This window comes from Sinocyclocheilus rhinocerous, unplaced genomic scaffold (genome assembly GCF_001515625.1).
Source record: "Sinocyclocheilus rhinocerous isolate Xijiao unplaced genomic scaffold, SAMN03320098_v1.1 scaffold148, whole genome shotgun sequence".
Lineage (NCBI taxonomy): Eukaryota > Metazoa > Chordata > Actinopteri > Cypriniformes > Cyprinidae > Sinocyclocheilus > Sinocyclocheilus rhinocerous.
In genome coordinates this window covers 285,941-304,025 of record NW_015653472.1, presented here as the reverse complement: position 1 = coordinate 304,025, position 18,085 = coordinate 285,941, and the positions used below count along the sequence as shown (strand labels likewise).

General features: G+C 35.0%; 1 protein-coding gene across 2 annotated transcripts; it reads right to left on the bottom strand.

The window, feature by feature from the left end:
* Positions 1–506: 506 nt before the first annotated feature.
* Positions 507–14,373, bottom strand: LOC107716106 (alpha-enolase). Of its 2 annotated transcripts, none has more exons than XM_016522432.1 (12): positions 14,258–14,373; positions 12,561–12,655; positions 10,214–10,309; positions 9,270–9,328; positions 7,975–8,044; positions 6,261–6,394; positions 5,497–5,719; positions 4,134–4,331; positions 2,272–2,473; positions 2,043–2,151; positions 1,895–1,953; positions 507–981 (listed from the first exon to the last, which is right to left on the bottom strand). In XM_016522432.1, exons 2-12 carry the CDS (start codon positions 12,643–12,645, stop codon positions 918–920), a joined length of 1,299 nt encoding a protein of 432 aa, XP_016377918.1. In that variant the 5' UTR covers positions 12,646–12,655; positions 14,258–14,373; the 3' UTR covers positions 507–917. The 2 variants fall into 2 exon arrangements, with proteins under 2 accessions (XP_016377918.1, XP_016377917.1); XM_016522431.1 differs by lacking the exon at positions 9,270–9,328 and adding an exon at positions 8,970–9,028.
* Positions 14,374–18,085: the final 3,712 nt, after the last annotated feature.

Sequence of the window (18,085 nt, the reverse complement as noted above, 5' to 3'; positions counted from 1 at the left end):
TTGCTTGTCAGAAATGCTTTCTGTGCAGGATGACCCATTGGACACTAAATTGCAGATATGGTCTCCCTGTTGTTGTTTTGCTGAAAACAAGAGAATGATTTCTGCCATCAGACTGTAACCTTACCCAGCCCAACTCCATAACCATTAGGTTACCTCCACCCTCTACTAATGGATTTGAAAGGGCTTTTCAGTTCACTTTCACTATATATCTTTCTTTATCTGAATGAATGAATGAATAATTGATGTTTTACTGTATGAACTGATAATGTAAGTGCATAAAAACAAAAATCAAAAAATGTTGTCAACTATTTCATTTTACTATTTTTTTTACGGTGTGTGTGTATATATCATTTCAAAATCTAAATATTTATATATATAATTTAGATGTGGAAAATTATATATATTTTTTTACTTTTACTTGTGTTTGTATATAATTATATAATATTCATGTAATTAATAAATAAGTAGATAAATATATATAAACTTCACCCACATTCTTCCATTTTAATAGGGATCATTTATTTATTTATTATGCCACGCATATAGAACTAACACTTCTCAAAAGCAACACAATGCACATACTCATGCTGCACACGGCAGCACAGTGAACAGCTTTAGATCTTTGCTAAAATACTCAGTGGAGCACCAGAATCACTACAACTCACAAGCAGCTAAACAAAGTTCTCTGACACAACACAAGAGACACAATTAAAGGACTGATGCTATTTGGATACCAAAGCATAGATGGGGATGGGGCTGTCACGGAGAGCAGTGTTCTGTGCCATTGACTATAGATCTGGACCTTTGAATTCACTGTTTCCATCTAGTCTCCATTCTACAGGAGCTGGCATTGCGTGGTGTTATGTGTGGGAGAGCAAGCACAATGAACACACTAAGACTGATGACGGCTTGCCGCTTCAGATGGGCTTCCTGAAGTTCTTGCCAGCAAAACGAGCCTTGTCACCAAGCTCCTCCTCAATCCTGCCGATGTCAAACAATGCCAAAATCAGTCTTGGACTTTCACTCACTTTAAACAACTCAAGATGTGCAGACTGGTACTTAATGTGATGTTGTAGAGTTGTAATGATTAGTACGAAGAAACTATGCAGGAAAAAAGAAATCAAGCATCTTGAATGGAGCTTTAGTAAATAAATGAACATGAAACATTAATGAGTTGAACTTACAATGCCATTTCAAAATTTGAGGTTAGTAGGATTTTCTTTTAAGTCTCTAATGCTCACCAAGGCTTCATTTATTTGATCCATAATACATCAAAAATGTAATATTGTAAAATATTACAGTAACACAGTAATATTATGAAACATTATTACAATTTAAAAGAACTGTGTTCTATTTGAATATATTTTAAAATGTCATTTATTCCTGTGATGGCAAACCTACATTTTCAGCAGCCATTTCTCTAGTCTTCAGTGTCACATGATCTTTCGGAAATCATTCTAATATGCTGATTTGGTGCTCAGTGAACATTTCTTATTATTATTAATGTTGAAAACAGTGTGCCACTTAATATTTTTGTGGAAACTGTGAATAAAGTTCAAAAGAACATCATTTATTTGAAATCTTTTGTAACATTATACAGCAAATGCCACTTTTGATATATTTAATGTATCCTTGTTGAATATTGGTTTATTAAAAAAAATTCTGACCCCAAACTTTTAAACTGTAGTGTATTTTATGTGAGAAGAATGACAGTTGAGTGAGGCAATGAGTGAGCATTTGGTTGCTTGAGACAATAGTCAAATATAGTGTATAGTTGTTATGCAAAATTTTGCAAAATTTGACTGCATAATGCAACAACTGACCAATCAGAATCAAGTATTCAAGACAGAGAGCTAGTTTAAGAATGTAATGATGTAGAAATGCAACCGCTCACCTCAGCAGCTGATTATACTTGGCCAGGCGCTCAGAGCGGCAGGGAGCACCAGTCTTGATCTGAGAGGGAAAAAAAGACAATATACTTTATAATTCCCTACATAGCATTGGTCAACCTTAGATAAGATGGTGCTTGGCAAGCTTTGTACCTGGCCAGTGCAGAGTCCGACCACAAGGTCAGCGATGAAGGTGTCCTCTGTCTCTCCAGAACGGTGGCTGACCATCACACCCCATCCATTAGACTGGGCCATCTTACAGCTAAACAAAGGAAGACGGACACAAAACACATTACATATAAAACCACATGAACCTGAATTTTAGTTAGTTCTTATATAAAAAAAATACATGTCCATAGTGTGAGACATCAGCAATACATACGCCTGAAGGGACTCGGTGACGGATCCGATCTGGTTGACTTTGAGCAGCAGGCAGTTGCAGGCCTTGTCAGACACGGCTTTAGCGATGCGCTTGGGGTTGGTCACAGTGAGGTCATCACCCACTACCTGGATGTTAGTGCTGGCAGTGAAGTTGGTCCAGGCCTCCCAGTCATCCTGGTCAAATGGATCCTCAATGGAGACCACTGAGAAGCAAAAGATAAAACTTTATTGATTTGAGCTGGATTTAAAGTATCCACCTGGTGAAGCATTAATGCATGTAATAAATAATATGTATTATATGTAATATAATATATTATATTATATTATATGCATGTAATAATAATAAACATTAACTGGTTTGACTGGATTTTTTAAAGTTTTTTTTTTAGGTTTTCATTTAAATGCAGCTGAACTGTGTGAAATGTTTATTTCACTGAGAATTGTTTTGATTTCATATGATAAATATTTTAATGTTATTTTATTTGATAATATTTATATTAATATTTAGCTTTTTAAATAAAGGATTGTTCAATTGCAGATTAGTTTATGCTGTCTTGCATTGTGAAATTTTACTGATACTGGAATTAGGGTCAGGGTTAGGTCTAACCCTAACTTAACAGCTAACAAGAATGAACTGTTGCTAGAATGTACGCTACTGTTCAAAAGATTGGGATGGTATGATTTTGAAAAATGTCTCTTATGCTCACAAAGGCTGTATTTGTTTTAATCAAACATACAGTAAAAACAGTAATACTGTGAAATATTAATACAATTTAAAATGACTGTTATCTATTTGAATATATTTTAAAATGTAATTTATTCCTGTGTTGGCAAAGCTGAATTTTCAGCATCATTACTCCAGTCTTCAGCGTCACATGATCCTTCAGAAATCATTCTAATATGCTGTTTTGCTGCTCAAGAAACATTTCTTATTATTATCAGTGTTGTGGAAACTGTGATACATTTTTCAAGGACTCTCTGATGAATAGATAATCCAAAAGAACAGCAATTTTTTTGAAGTAGAAATATTTTGTAACATTATAAATGTTGCTGAATAAAAGTATATAATGTAATAATTATATAAAATGTAATAAGTATATTAAAAGTATTAAATGTTATTACTGAAAAAAAAAGTACTGGCCTCAAACTTTTGAACAATAGTGTAACCTGCAATGTTTTTTTTATTAAGAGATTAATAAATACACCACAGTTAATGCACTAGGGTTTATTTATATACAGTGTTATTCTCTAAGTATCTAGTGAACTGCTGACCGGCCTCAAGGGGGTTAAATCACCCCTTTTAAGACTCTCACCCCCACAATAGGGTTTCATTCACTGCTGGATCTCTTCAGACACCTGTCTTTTTTAGGAGATCTAAAGCTACCCGACACACATGAGGGAAGAATTTGTGTTTGGGTAAACACACTTAGATTAGGAACATTTGTTTTTGGTAACACTTTACAATAAGGTTTAACATAAGTTAATGCACTATGATCCTTAGTTAACAAATAACAATTATTAATTAAATTTGTCTAATGTTTATAACTCGTATACCTAGATGCTCTGACTTCAGATTTGCACTAAGCAGTTGTCACTGGCCGTCTGAGGATCACAGTAGAGCAGTGTTTCTCAACCCTGGTCCTGGGCGCCCCCCAGCACTGCACATTTTGTGTGTCTCCCTAATCAAACACACCTGATTCAACTCTCATTAAAAGAAACTCCAGGACCTGAAATGGGTGTCAGATAAGGGAGACATACAAAATGTGCAGTGTTGGGGGGCGCTCAGGACCAGGGTTGAGAAACACTGCAGTAGAGTATCACATACTCACACACACAGTAACACTAAAGATCAGGGACACTGACCAGGATAATCCTTGACAAAGCTCCTGTAGAGGTCAGCCAGTTGGTCAGGGCTGATATAACGGCTCGGGTCATCAGGTGATTTGAAGTCCAGGTCGTACTTGCCACCCTTGTAGAACTCAGAGGCAGCCACATCCATGCCGATCACAATCTTGTCGGTGTAGCCGGCTTTGCTAATGGCATTCTTCAGCAGCTCCAGAGCTGAAAAAGATAAGTAGTCGATGCAAGATTTCAGGTTAAAATGTATATTAATGTATAAGGTAAAGTATATGTTTTAGGTTTCAAAACATATACTTTACCTTTAAAAAACATTTTTTTTACACTATTGTAAATCTTATCCTTGCCTTCACTAGTTAATTTTAATGGTTCTGCAGTCTGACAAATGCAGTTTTAAATATACAAAACATTCAATGTAGTCTGTAGAACGTTAACTTCCCAAAAGTATTTCATGCCAAATGCCCAATACATCTGTAAGCACTCATAACAAACCATTAATATTTCTGCAGTTTATATTAGCTACAGCTAAATAATAACTTCTGGCACTGATTTGTACTTTGTTTAAACATTAGTGCATCTTGAGAATATATCTCATGGTGCTATGCTTATTACACATAAGCTTTTAACCTACAGCAACTTCTGAATTCCTTTCTAATGTTTTAGTCTAATTAATGTTACAACTAAATTAATGTTAAAATAACAAATAATATGAGTAAAGAAGAGGATAAATATTCAGACATTCAGAGAGCAAGTAATCCAATTAGATGTGAATAAACTCTAACATTATTTTTCTCTGAAATGGGCAGATGTTATGACTGTGATTCCAAGGCAGCACAGGTCATGCGCATTCCCAGAATTCCCCAGAGAGTGAGCCACAGCTGCAGAACTTCACTAGGTTCAATTCAATTATACCAATGCACCAGATCTTACAATGAAAACCATTTGTTGTTTGATGGGAATTAGTTTTGAAGTTTAGGTAATAATTCATAGTAACTCAAACATTTTGTTGTTCAATGGTCATGTTTGTAAACTCACTTATCTATAATCAAGATAACCGTAATCTCTGACTCGAGTTATCCCAAGCATCTACACTATCTACAATCTGTATCTTATACCATATTGTACTGTATAGTGCTTATCTATACTTGTTTGCTTACCGGGGGCTAAAAAATGAATTTAGTTCTAAATATATATCATTTCTAAGATCAAATGGATAGTTTACATTTAATTCCCAAAGTATGTTTTACCGTGAATATGTTTTATAGTTATGGTGGCTAATTCTGTAGTATTTACATTGTTAAAAATCTGCTCCATAAAACTGAGGCAGATCTAGATCTAGACCTGTTATCATGAAACTCCAGACTCTCACCTTCTTTGTTCTCAAGGATGTTGGGAGCGAAGCCACCTTCATCGCCCACATTGGTGGCGTCTTTGCCGTATTTCTCCTTAATGACATTCTTCAGATTGTGATAAACTTCAGCACCAATGCGCATGGCCTCTTTGAAGTTGCTGGCACCGACAGGCAGGATCATGAACTCCTGCATGGCCAGCTTGTTGCCGGCGTGGGAGCCGCCGTTGATAACGTTGAAGGCCTTTGAAAACAGACAGTCTATTTATAGTGTGTCATAGTTTGCATCCTTTAGTAGTTTATGGTTTATGTCATGAGGCATTTATTCCAGACCAGATGTAAGTAAGTATACACCAATACAGCAATTTTGTCTGATATTAGCTGCTATGTATGATATTTATAAATATTTAGAATATGTTTTTAAAATAATATCAACTTGTATCAATGTTAAATTTAATTTTTTTAAAAAGCCACTGTGGCTCTTTTATTGAAATTGGTAACTTACTATCAAATAAAACTGTGCAGACAAAATGAATTCAGTCACATGACTTGTTCAGAGCAAAGTCACGTGACTTTTAAGATGTACATCGAAGAATTGATTCAGGAAATGTGTTTCCATTTTGGTTTATTTACAGAATAAATAATGTATCCAACTTGAGGAAGCATCCTGCATTTTTATGTGATATCCCAAAATCTGCATTAAATAGGTGGATGGAAACCAGTCCAAACACTGTAATATACAGCAAAAAAGATTGATAGTTGTTCTGTTTATTGTGAGCACGTACAGGGACAGGGAGAATGACTTCTGGGTTGCCAGCGAGGTCTGCAATGTGGCGGTAGAGGGGGACGCCCTTCTCTGCAGCACCAGCCTTGCACACAGCCAGGGAAACGCCCAGGATTGCATTAGCACCGAACTTTGCTGTGGATTCGAGACGAGCGCATTCATTAAAATAATGGATGCATATTTCAGAGTCTTTATAAACCAGCGTGAAGAGCTGTGATACATTACGCTTTCATATGGTGAATAAATTCTGTTATGGCAACTCAAGCAATTGTAACTACACTGCAAAAAATGGCTTATCTTACTTAGTATTCTTGTCTTGTTTCTAGTCAAAATATCAAAAAATTCTTAAATCAAGATACTTTTACTAGATTAGCCAAATGACTTAAGATATTTAGTCTTGTTTCCAGGGGAAAAAAACGAAACTAAGCACATTTTGCTTACAACAAGTAAAATCATCTGCCAGTGTGGTAAGTAAAATATTCTTAAAACAAGAGTATTTTACTTACCCCACTGACAGATACTTTTACTTGTTGTAAGCAAAATGCGCTTAATTCGATCCCCCCCCCCCTCCCCGGAAACAAGACTAAATATCCACCCCGGAAACAAGACTAAATATCTTAAGTCATTTGGCTTATCTAGTAAAAGTATCTTGATTTAAGAATTTTTAGATATTTTGACTAGAAACTAGACAAAAATACTAAGTAAGATAACCCATTTTTTGCAGTGTATTACGAAACACTTAAAGGGTTAGTTCACCCAAAAATTAAAATTAGTCCATAAATTGTTCACCCTCAAGTCATCCTAGGTATATAATACTTTCTTCTTTCAGACGAATCCAGTCGGAGTTATACAAAAAATTGTCTTTGATCTTTCAAGCGGTTTAATGGCACTCAGCGGGTGTTGCATGCATCAGTCCAAAAGAAGTGAAATAAAAAGAGCCCATCCATAAAAAAACATGGCTCCGGGGGGTGAAAAAAGTCCTCCTGTAGCGAATCGATGCGTTTTTGTAAGAAATAAATCGATATTCAAAACGTAATAATCACTTTAATGTAGCTCTGGGAGAATGACGTATGAGGTCAGCATTGCGCATGCGCCGGTGAGTCTCGTGAAAACCAATGTTTGTTAACAGGAGCAAAGGAAGCAAAGTTTCCTTACTTTAGCAAAGGAAAACCAGTCTCCTCTTGGCTTATATCGAAATCCTCCGACATTCTTCTTTACAAATCCTTGTTTTGTACTTCTAATTTGTGACCGTTGTTTTGTTTTGATCTCTCCCCTGCGCTTCCGCGTTCGTCACTTCTGAGCGGCGCATGCGCAAAGCCAACCTCATACGTCATCCGCACGGAACTGCTTCCGTTTACAACAGTGAGCGCAAGCTAGATTAAATTGATTATTACGTTTTAAATATGGTTATTTTTCTTACAAAAATGCATCGATTTGCTACAGGAGGACTTTGTTCACCCCCCAGAGCTGTGTGAGACACTTTTTATTAAGGATGGGCGCTTTTTATTTTACTTCTTTTGGACCGATGCACTGCAACACCCGCTGAGTGCAATTAAATAGCTTGAAAGATCAAAGACTATTTTTAATATAACTCCGACTGGATTCGTCTGAAAGAAGAAAGTCATATACACCTAGGATGACTTGAGGGTGAGTAATTTATGGGATAATTTTCATTTTTGGGTGAACTAACCCTTTAATCATATTAATATGCTTACACTTGTTTTCAGTGCCATCCATATCAAGCATCAGCTTATCAATCTTCTCCTGCTCCAAGACTGACACGTTCTGTTGAAGCACAAAAGATTGATTACTGACAACATCAATAATTTTTCAAGGAGAATGACATTCCCACAAACTTCATTTAGAAGAAATTAGAACAAATGCAATGTTATGGCATTCACAGCATTGTGAGATTAGGGGGAGGTTTTCATCTTTAGATAACTGTCTTTAGAAATGACAAAACGCTAATATTAATTCAAATGTTAGTTAATATTCACAACAAGACACTTACCACTTCAAATAATGGTCCAAAACTTATCTAATTCTCTCAAATAATCTTTCAGTACCTCTCTTGTATATTATGAATAACCACAACTCAACAACAGTATACATTATCATGTTAGTCAAAGAACAAATATTCCTACCTGGCTAACCAGAGCAGGTGCAATTGATTTATTGATATGCTCAACAGCTTTTGAGACACCTGCAGGGACACAAGCAGACCATCACTGATCCAGGCCAAGGAGTGGATGAACATGCAGAGCAGACATGACTAGATGATCACAGAGCAATTGAGTGCTTTATTGTCAATGAGAACATCTGTGATCATCTACAAATACCTGCTATGGTTAGTCGTCAAAGCAAACCCAAAGGCTCATGCTGCTTCTGTGCTAGATCAAAAGGGGTTAAGTTCCTCACTTCAGTTAATACACACGCTAATTTACCTGATTACACAAAGCAGGGGCCAAGAACTCATTTACATATTTAACAGCTCTTTTCACCCCTGACAGATGAGAAAAGATGGCAGAAGAAAGAGAGGATGAGAGGAGAAAAGAAAAACGCTGCAAAGACACTTACCACTTCAAATAATGGTCCAAGACTTATCTAATTCTCTCAAATAATCTTTCAGTACCTCTCTTGTATATTATGAATAACCACAACTCAACAACAGTATACATTATCATGTTAGTCAAAGAACAAATATTCCTACCTGGCTAACCAGAGCAGGTGCAATTGATTTATTGATATGCTCAACAGCTTTTGAGACACCTGCAGGGACACAAGCAGACCATCACTGATCCAGGCCAAGGAGTGGATGAACATGCAGAGCAGACATGACTAGATGATCACAGAGCAATTGAGTGCTTTATTGTCAATGAGAACATCTGTGATCATCTACAAATACCTGCTATGGTTAGTCGTCAAAGCAAACCCAAAGGCTCATGCTGCTTCTGTGCTAGATCAAAAGGGGTTAAGTTCCTCACTTCAGTTAATACACACGCTAATTTACCTGATTACACAAAGCAGGGGCCAAGAACTCATTTACATATTTAACAGCTCTTTTCACCCCTGACAGATGAGAAAAGATGGCAGAAGAAAGAGAGGATGAGAGGAGAAAAGAAAAACGCTGCAGTGCAGATGGATACCATTGGAAAAAAACTCTGGAAATTATGGATTTCACAGAAATAAAGAAATGAATATAATAAATGCAATACATTATTAATTTTATTCAGATTTTTCTCTGGATGTTATTATGATATATGAAATATACATTTGATATTATGTATATTTGTAAAACATTACAAATCAAGCATGATTCAAAAGGAATTTTCACAGAAAATTTAATTAGATTTTTATACACTACTGTTAAAAGATTTGTGGTCAATAAGATTTTTTTAATGTTTCTGAAAAAAAGTCTCTTATGCTTTTTGTTTGATCAAAAATACAATAAAACAGCACTGTAAAATATTTTTCTATTTGGAAAAAAAATTTAAATAAAATAAAATGTAATTTATTCCTGTGATGGCAAATCTGAATCGTCAGCATCATTACTCCAGTCTTCAGTGTCACATGATCCTTCAGAAATCATTCTAAAATGTTAATATGCTCACAGAACATTTCTTCACGAGTCTTTGATGAATAGAAAGTTTAAAAAATATATATATAAAATGTCTTTCCTGTCACATTTGAACAATTTAATGCGTCTTTGTTGAATACAAGTAATTTTTCAAAAAAAAAATTTGATTAGTAGTGTATATTTTTTGATTAGTAGTGTATATTTTTTCATTCTCATATTATTAATATGTCTAATACAATACATTTCAAAAACACTTGATTTGATTTGTCAAGCAATAATATATAAAACTCTCAAACAATTTTAAACTTTAATATCTCAAAAAGAATAGTGATGCTTTGAAATATTAATTTTACAAACTGAATATCTGAAATACAAACCTTTGCCCAGATAACGTGTCTTGTCATTGTCACGGAGTTCAAGGGCTTCATAGATGCCAGTAGAAGCACCACTGGGCACTGCAGCTCTGAAGAGACCTGTGGAAAAATAAATACAAGGAAACCCGTCAATGGTTATAAATATGTACAAACAACCCTGCTAATTTTACAGAAATCTGTTTCCAGAATTTTCTACTAGAACCAATCACAACTGGTCTACCATATAAGGAATTATAGGACACACCCCCTCACTGCAGAAGAGATTAGGCAACAGAATCACAATGTATACAATCTCTGCATACCAACAGCAGACTACATGTCAATATATAGTATATAATATCTTTTAAAAATATGTAATTAATTAAACAATTGATAAGCATGGTACCTCGGGGGTTTTTTTATCACCTAAACTCAACATAGGAAGTGACCTTAAGGGGGTTTCCTCTTGTGATGTAACCAACTAAGAGGGACACCCCCGATTGAGGTTGGCATACCTGCACTACATGATGGCACATTTCAACTCAACAATTTCAACAAGTGTGGAAAATCTGCACATGCATATTCAATCAGCTCGGCTGGGTGAATGTAAGTCGATTGCCAGAGTGTGCAGATGAAAACGGATTTAAAGCTTAACCAGAAATTCATCAACTGTTACACAGTGCGTCTACCTAACCAATCATTTCTTCCAAGCAATGGTAGAGAATCCAAACCTACAAAATAGGCAAACTGAGTGCAAAAATGGCTAGTTTTGATCTTTGTAACACATCTGAGTTCATATACTGATCCAATCATTTATATCAAATGCTTTGTCAATCCAATGAAACCAATTCTTAGAAATTGTGCACTATTAAAACAACTCAAAGCTATGCTTTAGGCTGTATTTTTCCAGCCCTCATACCAATCAAAACACATTCATTAAGCTCTGCTCAAATACACACAGACACATTAGATTTGGGTGAGTTGTCTCCACTTGTTTTCATACATCTGGGACTGAGGGGAAAAATACAGAAACATCAGCAGAAGATGAATAAACATTCTACACAGTCCCTATAAAAAAAACACATTCATCACCTTCATACACTAACCTGGCAGAGTGTGCCAACTCCCTCTCTCTGTTCCGTACAATCTGGCAGAAGAGACATTCTACATATTTGATCTCTTGCCAGCCTCAATCTTTCAAAATGGTCATTCACTAAACATAATTAAAATTCCGGGCATGTGTTTGAGGTCAAGGCACCGCCTTGTGATACATTTGTGTGTAGGGCACAAGGCAAAAAGCAAGTTACAAAATCAAGTATTTGCTTTTATACACTGTTGCAAATTAGCAAAACACTAATATGAGATACAATGGGGCAAAAAGTCTACCATTTCACTACACTACACCATTCAAATGTTTGTGATCTATTAGATTTTTTTTTCATGTTTTTTTTTTAAATAAGTCTCTTATGCTCACAAAAGCTGGATTTAATGATCAAAAATACAGTAAAACATTAATGTTATGAAATACTATTTAATTTAAAATAACTGTTTTCTATTTTAATATATTTTAAAATGTAATTCATTCCTGTGATGGCAAAACTGAATTTTCAGAAACCATTACAACAGTTCAGCTGTTTAATATTTTGGGGGAAATTGTGATACATTTGTTCTGGATTTTTGGATGAATAGAAAGTAAAAAAAAAAAAAAAAACTGCATTCATTTGAAATATAATTTTTTTAAAACATCGAAAAAGTCTTTACTGTCACTTTTAATTAATGAATTGCTGAATAAAAGAATTTTTTTATTTAAAAAAAATGTAAACTAATAAATATATATATATAAATATTACTGACCCCAAACTTGAATATAATTACTTTCTGTGTTCATGTGCAAACTACCATACTGTAGCAATGCAATCCAACTGGTTTGTATTACTTCGGCTATTTATAACCACCTACCACCTGATACGTCGACTCTGAGCTATTGGACACCAACATGAGGGCCTGAATAGGCAGAGAGCAGCTCAGAAGCTCACCCATGTGAAACTGCCACAGCATTCAGGACTGTACGCCCCAATAACACCACATACAATGTCAATTACTGTCGCTTTGTATTGATGTTGAACTTGTAATGGACTGTTCTGCGGTTGTAGAGACAGTGGTGATGGACGATGCTTTTTATCTCTGAAATGGTCCCATTTTTGTATTTGCTAGCTCATTACAAAATGGATTAAACTTCCTGAAAGAATCATCAGATCAATATACATTTAATGTGATTCTATTTTTTGTATAAAAAAATATTTGAAGTAAATAATACAATGAAAAACAATTAAATTTTGAAGTACTTTAAAAAATTTTCAGCATTACATACCTTTCTTGGTGTAGAGATCAACCTCCACAGTGGGGTTTCCACGGGAGTCAAAGATTTCACGAGCGTGGATCTTCAGGATGGACATGTTGCAGTTTCTGAACAGAAAAAAAAAAACGTAAAAAACATGAGGAGCTGATTTTATTTATCTGAAACAACCGATATTGGATATTTAATTGTTCAAGCTCATTTACCCTATTTTTTACATTTTTAGATTACATTAAGTCTTAAAGTTATTATTTGAAATGCTAATAATTTAATAACATGGTTTAATGTAATCATTAGCAAATCTCAAAATAAATATCCATTTTTTTATTCTGAACATTATAATGTGTTGATGCATAGACTCACGTCACAGTTTTCAGTATTTTATTTTTAATTAATTTAGACAAAATAGAATTTTATTATTTTTATATAATTAAGTTTATCATTTCAAAAAAAAGTATTTCTTGTACAAATATTTAGATAATTATGCTTTATGATAACAAATAAATATAAATTGTACTTCTTGCCATACCTAATCACACTGAATGCCTTATAGTAATTTCCCCACCAGGAAATGACTCAACTACTCCAAACTGAGTCAAAGATGAGGAAGGTTCTACACTGTTTCACCGCATTTCATCAGCATCCACTCTTTATATGATTTGGAGTTTCAGTTAATGCAGTCACCAAAGGACTCACAAGTTCAAACTGAGAAATCCACCCCAATATGACAGTCAACATGAGCAATAGGCACCAGAAGTTGTGAATAAAGTAACTTTATGACTTGCAGATGACTATTTTTGTGTAATAAAACAAAGGATTTTTTTTTTGCTCATATAGAAAAACATCAATTTCTAAAAAAAAACTTTTTTCATTGTCAGACCAGGATTTCACCAAAAAAAAAAACTTTCCCATGGATATCACAAGACCCATTTCCTCATCATCACCATTTCCTGCCCTGTCAACATTATGTGCTAACATATGAAAAAAAAAAAAAAAATCACATACACTTCATTTGGACCAATGGAAAATCCTGTAGCCTTAAATGTCTGTTGAAACTTCCCACTGGCCACAACACAGTGGGTTGGGTTAACTGAGACAGACAGTAACAAGTGACTGGCCTTATGTCTGCAGTGGACAGAGAATGTGTTGTTCTCAATTTTAACAGACATATATATTGAGAATTACATTAAAATTAATAAAAAATCTGTGATGACCACATAAAATATGTCACATTGACAATCAAATATAGTTCATTCAGTCAAAAATTTATCTATTTGTGACATTTAAAAGCTACAAAATACATAACAGCAATGTCTCCGGTTACAGGTCTTTCCAATATTCGGTGTCAAACCGGGACTCGTTTTAGTTTGCTGACAAAATCCCGTGTACAGCAGCTGTAACCGAAGACGGATTACTTTCTACACTAAACGTCATTTTACATTTTTGAATGAACGTATTTCGCTCACGAGAACATCTGCTTCTTAAAAACAACGCTGCGTGACATAAATGTTGCAATGTTAAAATGATTAGATAATAGTAACTGTACACTCAGATTCTAGAGGACGTCACCGCACGACAGCATCACCTTCATCAGTATTGCATAACTCGGTCGAACATCACGACCACTGATCTAGCACATTTTATTTTTCATGACAAATATTATTAACTGCTAAAATATAAAAGCCACAACATACGCCCTGTATTCACCTTACCGTATCTGGCCTAGCCAGCGCAAGGGCAGTCGAGAGCTGACCGTGGTGCAGAAAGCAGAGAAGGCAGAAGGCTGCTGTTCTCGCGCACTGTTAAGTGAGGAAGCGGTCAGCGCTAGCGCGTTTCTCGTGCTCTGATTGGTCAGACGCGCCTCACGCGGCACGCTAACGAGATTGCATGGCAAAATGCACGTTTTCAACCGGCGGGACTCCGCCTTCGACAAGGATGCGGAAATTTTAATTAATTGATTAAAATTGTATTTATTTTATTTCAAGGCTGTTAATGACATGAACTTGACGTTATCTGGAATATTATTAGTGTATCTTGTGTTTAAAGCTTTTTGACTCCAATATTTTCGTATTTTATGCTGGAAACTGGTGCATAGTGGAGTACGTGCAAAGCATCACCTACTACCAGTGATGCGTCACAGTGAGTGTGCACATGGGTGGACAGACACTGATTGGACATGATAGATTTTATGTCATTTTAAGCTCAGTTTACACTGTGATCTAGAAAATTATGGTAAACCCATTCCTTTAATTGTGTTATCTTTTTGGATGTCTTGTTAAAGTTGTAAATGTTGCATGTTATGTCTTTAATGTCTAATAAAAAATAAATAAATAAATAAAAAAAAAGATCTAGAAAATTATGTACATTCGATTGCACACTGGTTTCAAAGGGTATATTGTTATTAGTATTAATAAATATGTTGATGACACGATCTCTTATAGCAATATTGTTTGAATATATTAAACTGGTGTTTTTCAAATTATACTTTAATTCATTTGATAGCTGAGAGTTTTTTTAGTCAATGCATTCATCTTTATAAAATAGAAAATCACGTTTTTTCAAGTGTATTTAGATGGTTATGTTTTATTTTTTGTATATAATAGCATATCATAATATATGCAAGAGGGCACAGTATGAAAGCATTATCATTTACATTTACAAATACATTCTCAATGTCATCTCTCCATCTCAAACGCACACGATGGACCGACCAAGTGATGCTGTGCTCTTTCTAGCTTCGACTATGGCAGCCTCACTCAGTGAATGACCTTGTGCAAGATTACTAGTGCGCCATCTTATGGCTGCTAATAGGACTGGCACTTCAAACCTTTTTAGTGAAAGTGAAAGTGACATGACGTGTAGCCAAGTATGGTGTCCCATACTCGGAATGTGTGCTCTGCATTTAACCCATCCAAGTGCACACACACAGCAGTGAGTAGTGAACACACACACACACACCATAAACACACACCCAGAGCAGTGGGCAGACATTTTTGTTGCACCACCCCGGGAGCAGTTGGGGCCTTGCTCAAGGGTCTCACCTCAGTTGTGGTATTGAGGGTGGAAGAAAGCGCTGGTCATTCACTCCCCCCACATACAATCCACGGTACCGAGACTCAAACCCGCAACCTTTGGGTAACAAGTCCGAGTCTCTAACCATTAGGCCATGACTAAGAGATGGTGGTTCAAGTCCTCAAACATGCAGTACATCATTTGTATAGTTCTGTGATTTTCGTGGTTATAAACTACAGCGTTATCATTTTATATAAAAAGTATTTTTGTTTGAATTTGGCTTTTTACAGAATATAGGCTACTGGAGATTTCAACAACAGTAATATTGTGAAATATAACTGATATTTTTTTAAAAATATATTTTAAAAAGGAATTTATTCCTGCGATGGCAAAGCAGAAATCTCAGCACCCAGACTTCAGTGTCACACGATCCTTCACAAATAATTATATTATGCTGATTTGGTGCTTAATTAAGGAACATTTCTTATTATTATCAGTGTTGTGCAATGTTAACAGTTAATGCCTAATATTTTTGTCTAAAACCATGATACAATTTTTAGGATTCTTTGACAGTTCAAAAGAATAGCATTTATTTGAAATGTAAATATTTTGTAACATTAAAATGTATTCACTGTCACTTTTGATCAATTGAGTGCATCATTGCTGAGTAAAAGTATTAATTTCTTTAAAAAACAAAAATCTTACTGACCCCAAACTTTTGAATGGTATGTCTACAGGATTTGGATGCTTGTCATTATCTTTTGGAATTCCATTCTGTGACTATATAGACTGACTTGGAATAGTGTTCAATAGCATTTAACCAATTCTCTCATTACACTAAGTTACATTGAAATTGAGTTTTTATTTCAAACCACTGAAGATTGACAAGGCTTGAGGCAATTAGAACAAAAACATCTGTTGTCTTGTTAGTGCTGCAAAATACAGCAAAATTAGACATTTTCTAAATTCTCCTTCTAATTGCACCAATCAACAGACAAAAAAACACATTGGTCAGACAATTATCATTTGCACAAGGACATTAACCTCTAACTGTATCAGTTTCTTACTTTATGTCTTTGAACGGTAGCCCGCTATGTTCTTCAATATTTTTATCTGTGTACCTTTATCTGTCCATGTTCTGTGTGCCCTTGCTAGATTTATAGATTTGGATGAATTTAGTATTTTGTCATTTTCATTTAGGAACTGTCAGCTTTGATGTCATGTATAATGTATAATATCCCTAGTGTGGCTGATGTTCCCTTGATGCTATAATTTAAAAACAAACTGAAAATTGCTCCACAAAAATACCACATAGCCTACTGTCAGTTAGATTTAGTTGTACCATTGATGTTAAAATCCATAAAAAAGTAACGTTGTCAGATTAAGATAGGAGTTTTTACCTTTTTGATCTTGACAAAAAACATTCCCACAGCAGAGCCAGTAGATTTGTGCTCCTTATATCACTCTGAATTTATGTAAAAGGTACATATTTTTCCTCATTACAACTGTGCTGCTATTATGCTTTTTGCAAACTACAGACATGTGTTCACAGAGTTCTGTACAGTACTATGCAAAGCGCTTGACATGACCAAGTGGAGCACCTTTACTTAATTATCAGCTACTAAACTCTAGAGACTTCAAAGTAACCTTTGACCTCTGTGGTTTCTCTCTCCAGACTCCATCACTCTAAGTACCTCATTTAATCAGTGGCTGGCCTGTTTGATGTTGATTTCACATCCGATAATTAAAATAACAGTGTTGAGACATCAAAACACTTTGATATTTTTGTACCCTTTTCCTAATTTGTTTATTGTTTTACTTCATCTTCATGTGTACCAAACAGCATATAGGCCTATCCATTTTGAGTTTTGTTAAGAGTATTATACGATTGAGTGTTTTGTAATAAAAATATCACAGTGTCCATTGTAAGATTTATAATATTTTTAAAGCAGTTTGTATTGTTTGTCACTGCAGTCTCCCTTATGTTGTCCCCCAGGTTCTTCTTAAAATTTCCGCTCCATTATAACTTGTAAAAACATGTCGTGACAGCTATCATAACTGTTAGTAGTGTCTAGAGCTGTTAAACATCTTTATTCATGAGTACATCTTTACTCTTCATTTAGCATAAGACCTAGATTTAGCCAGCAACTTGAAGAAACAAGTCTGAGTGATCTGAGTTGCTACACTGTAAATAGGTTGCTGTAAATTTTACAGTAACTTACATTTTCTTTTTAAAAGTACAAATTACAAATCTTGACCTCTCAGATGCACTAGCTTACTTATAGGACTTTGTATCATGGAAGAACATACACATACTGAAAATCACAAATTAGCAAGTACACTACCAGTCAAAAGTTGTTAACAGTAAGATTTTTAAGGTTTTTAAAGTCTCTTCTGCTCACCAAGCCTGCATTTATTTGATCCAAAATACAGCAAAAGCAGTAATATTGTGATATTTTACTACTTAAAAATAACTGCGTTCTATTTGAATATATGTTAAAATGTAATTTATTCCTGTGATCAAAGCT

What these genes read in the sequence shown, in the direction of transcription:
- LOC107716106 (XM_016522432.1), bottom strand. Translation starts at nt 12,645, where the DNA reads ATGTCCATCCTGAAGATCCACGCTCGTGAAATCTTTGACTCCCGTGGA. An exon ending in GTCACCGAGTCCCTTCAGGC is followed by an intron (nt 2,152 to 2,271) that starts GTATGTATTGCT and finishes TCCTTTGTTTAG; the next exon opens with CTGTAAGATGGCCCAGTCTA. An exon ending in AAGTATAATCAGCTGCTGAG is followed by an intron (nt 982 to 1,894) that starts GTGAGCGGTTGC and finishes TGACATCGGCAG; the next exon opens with GATTGAGGAGGAGCTTGGTG.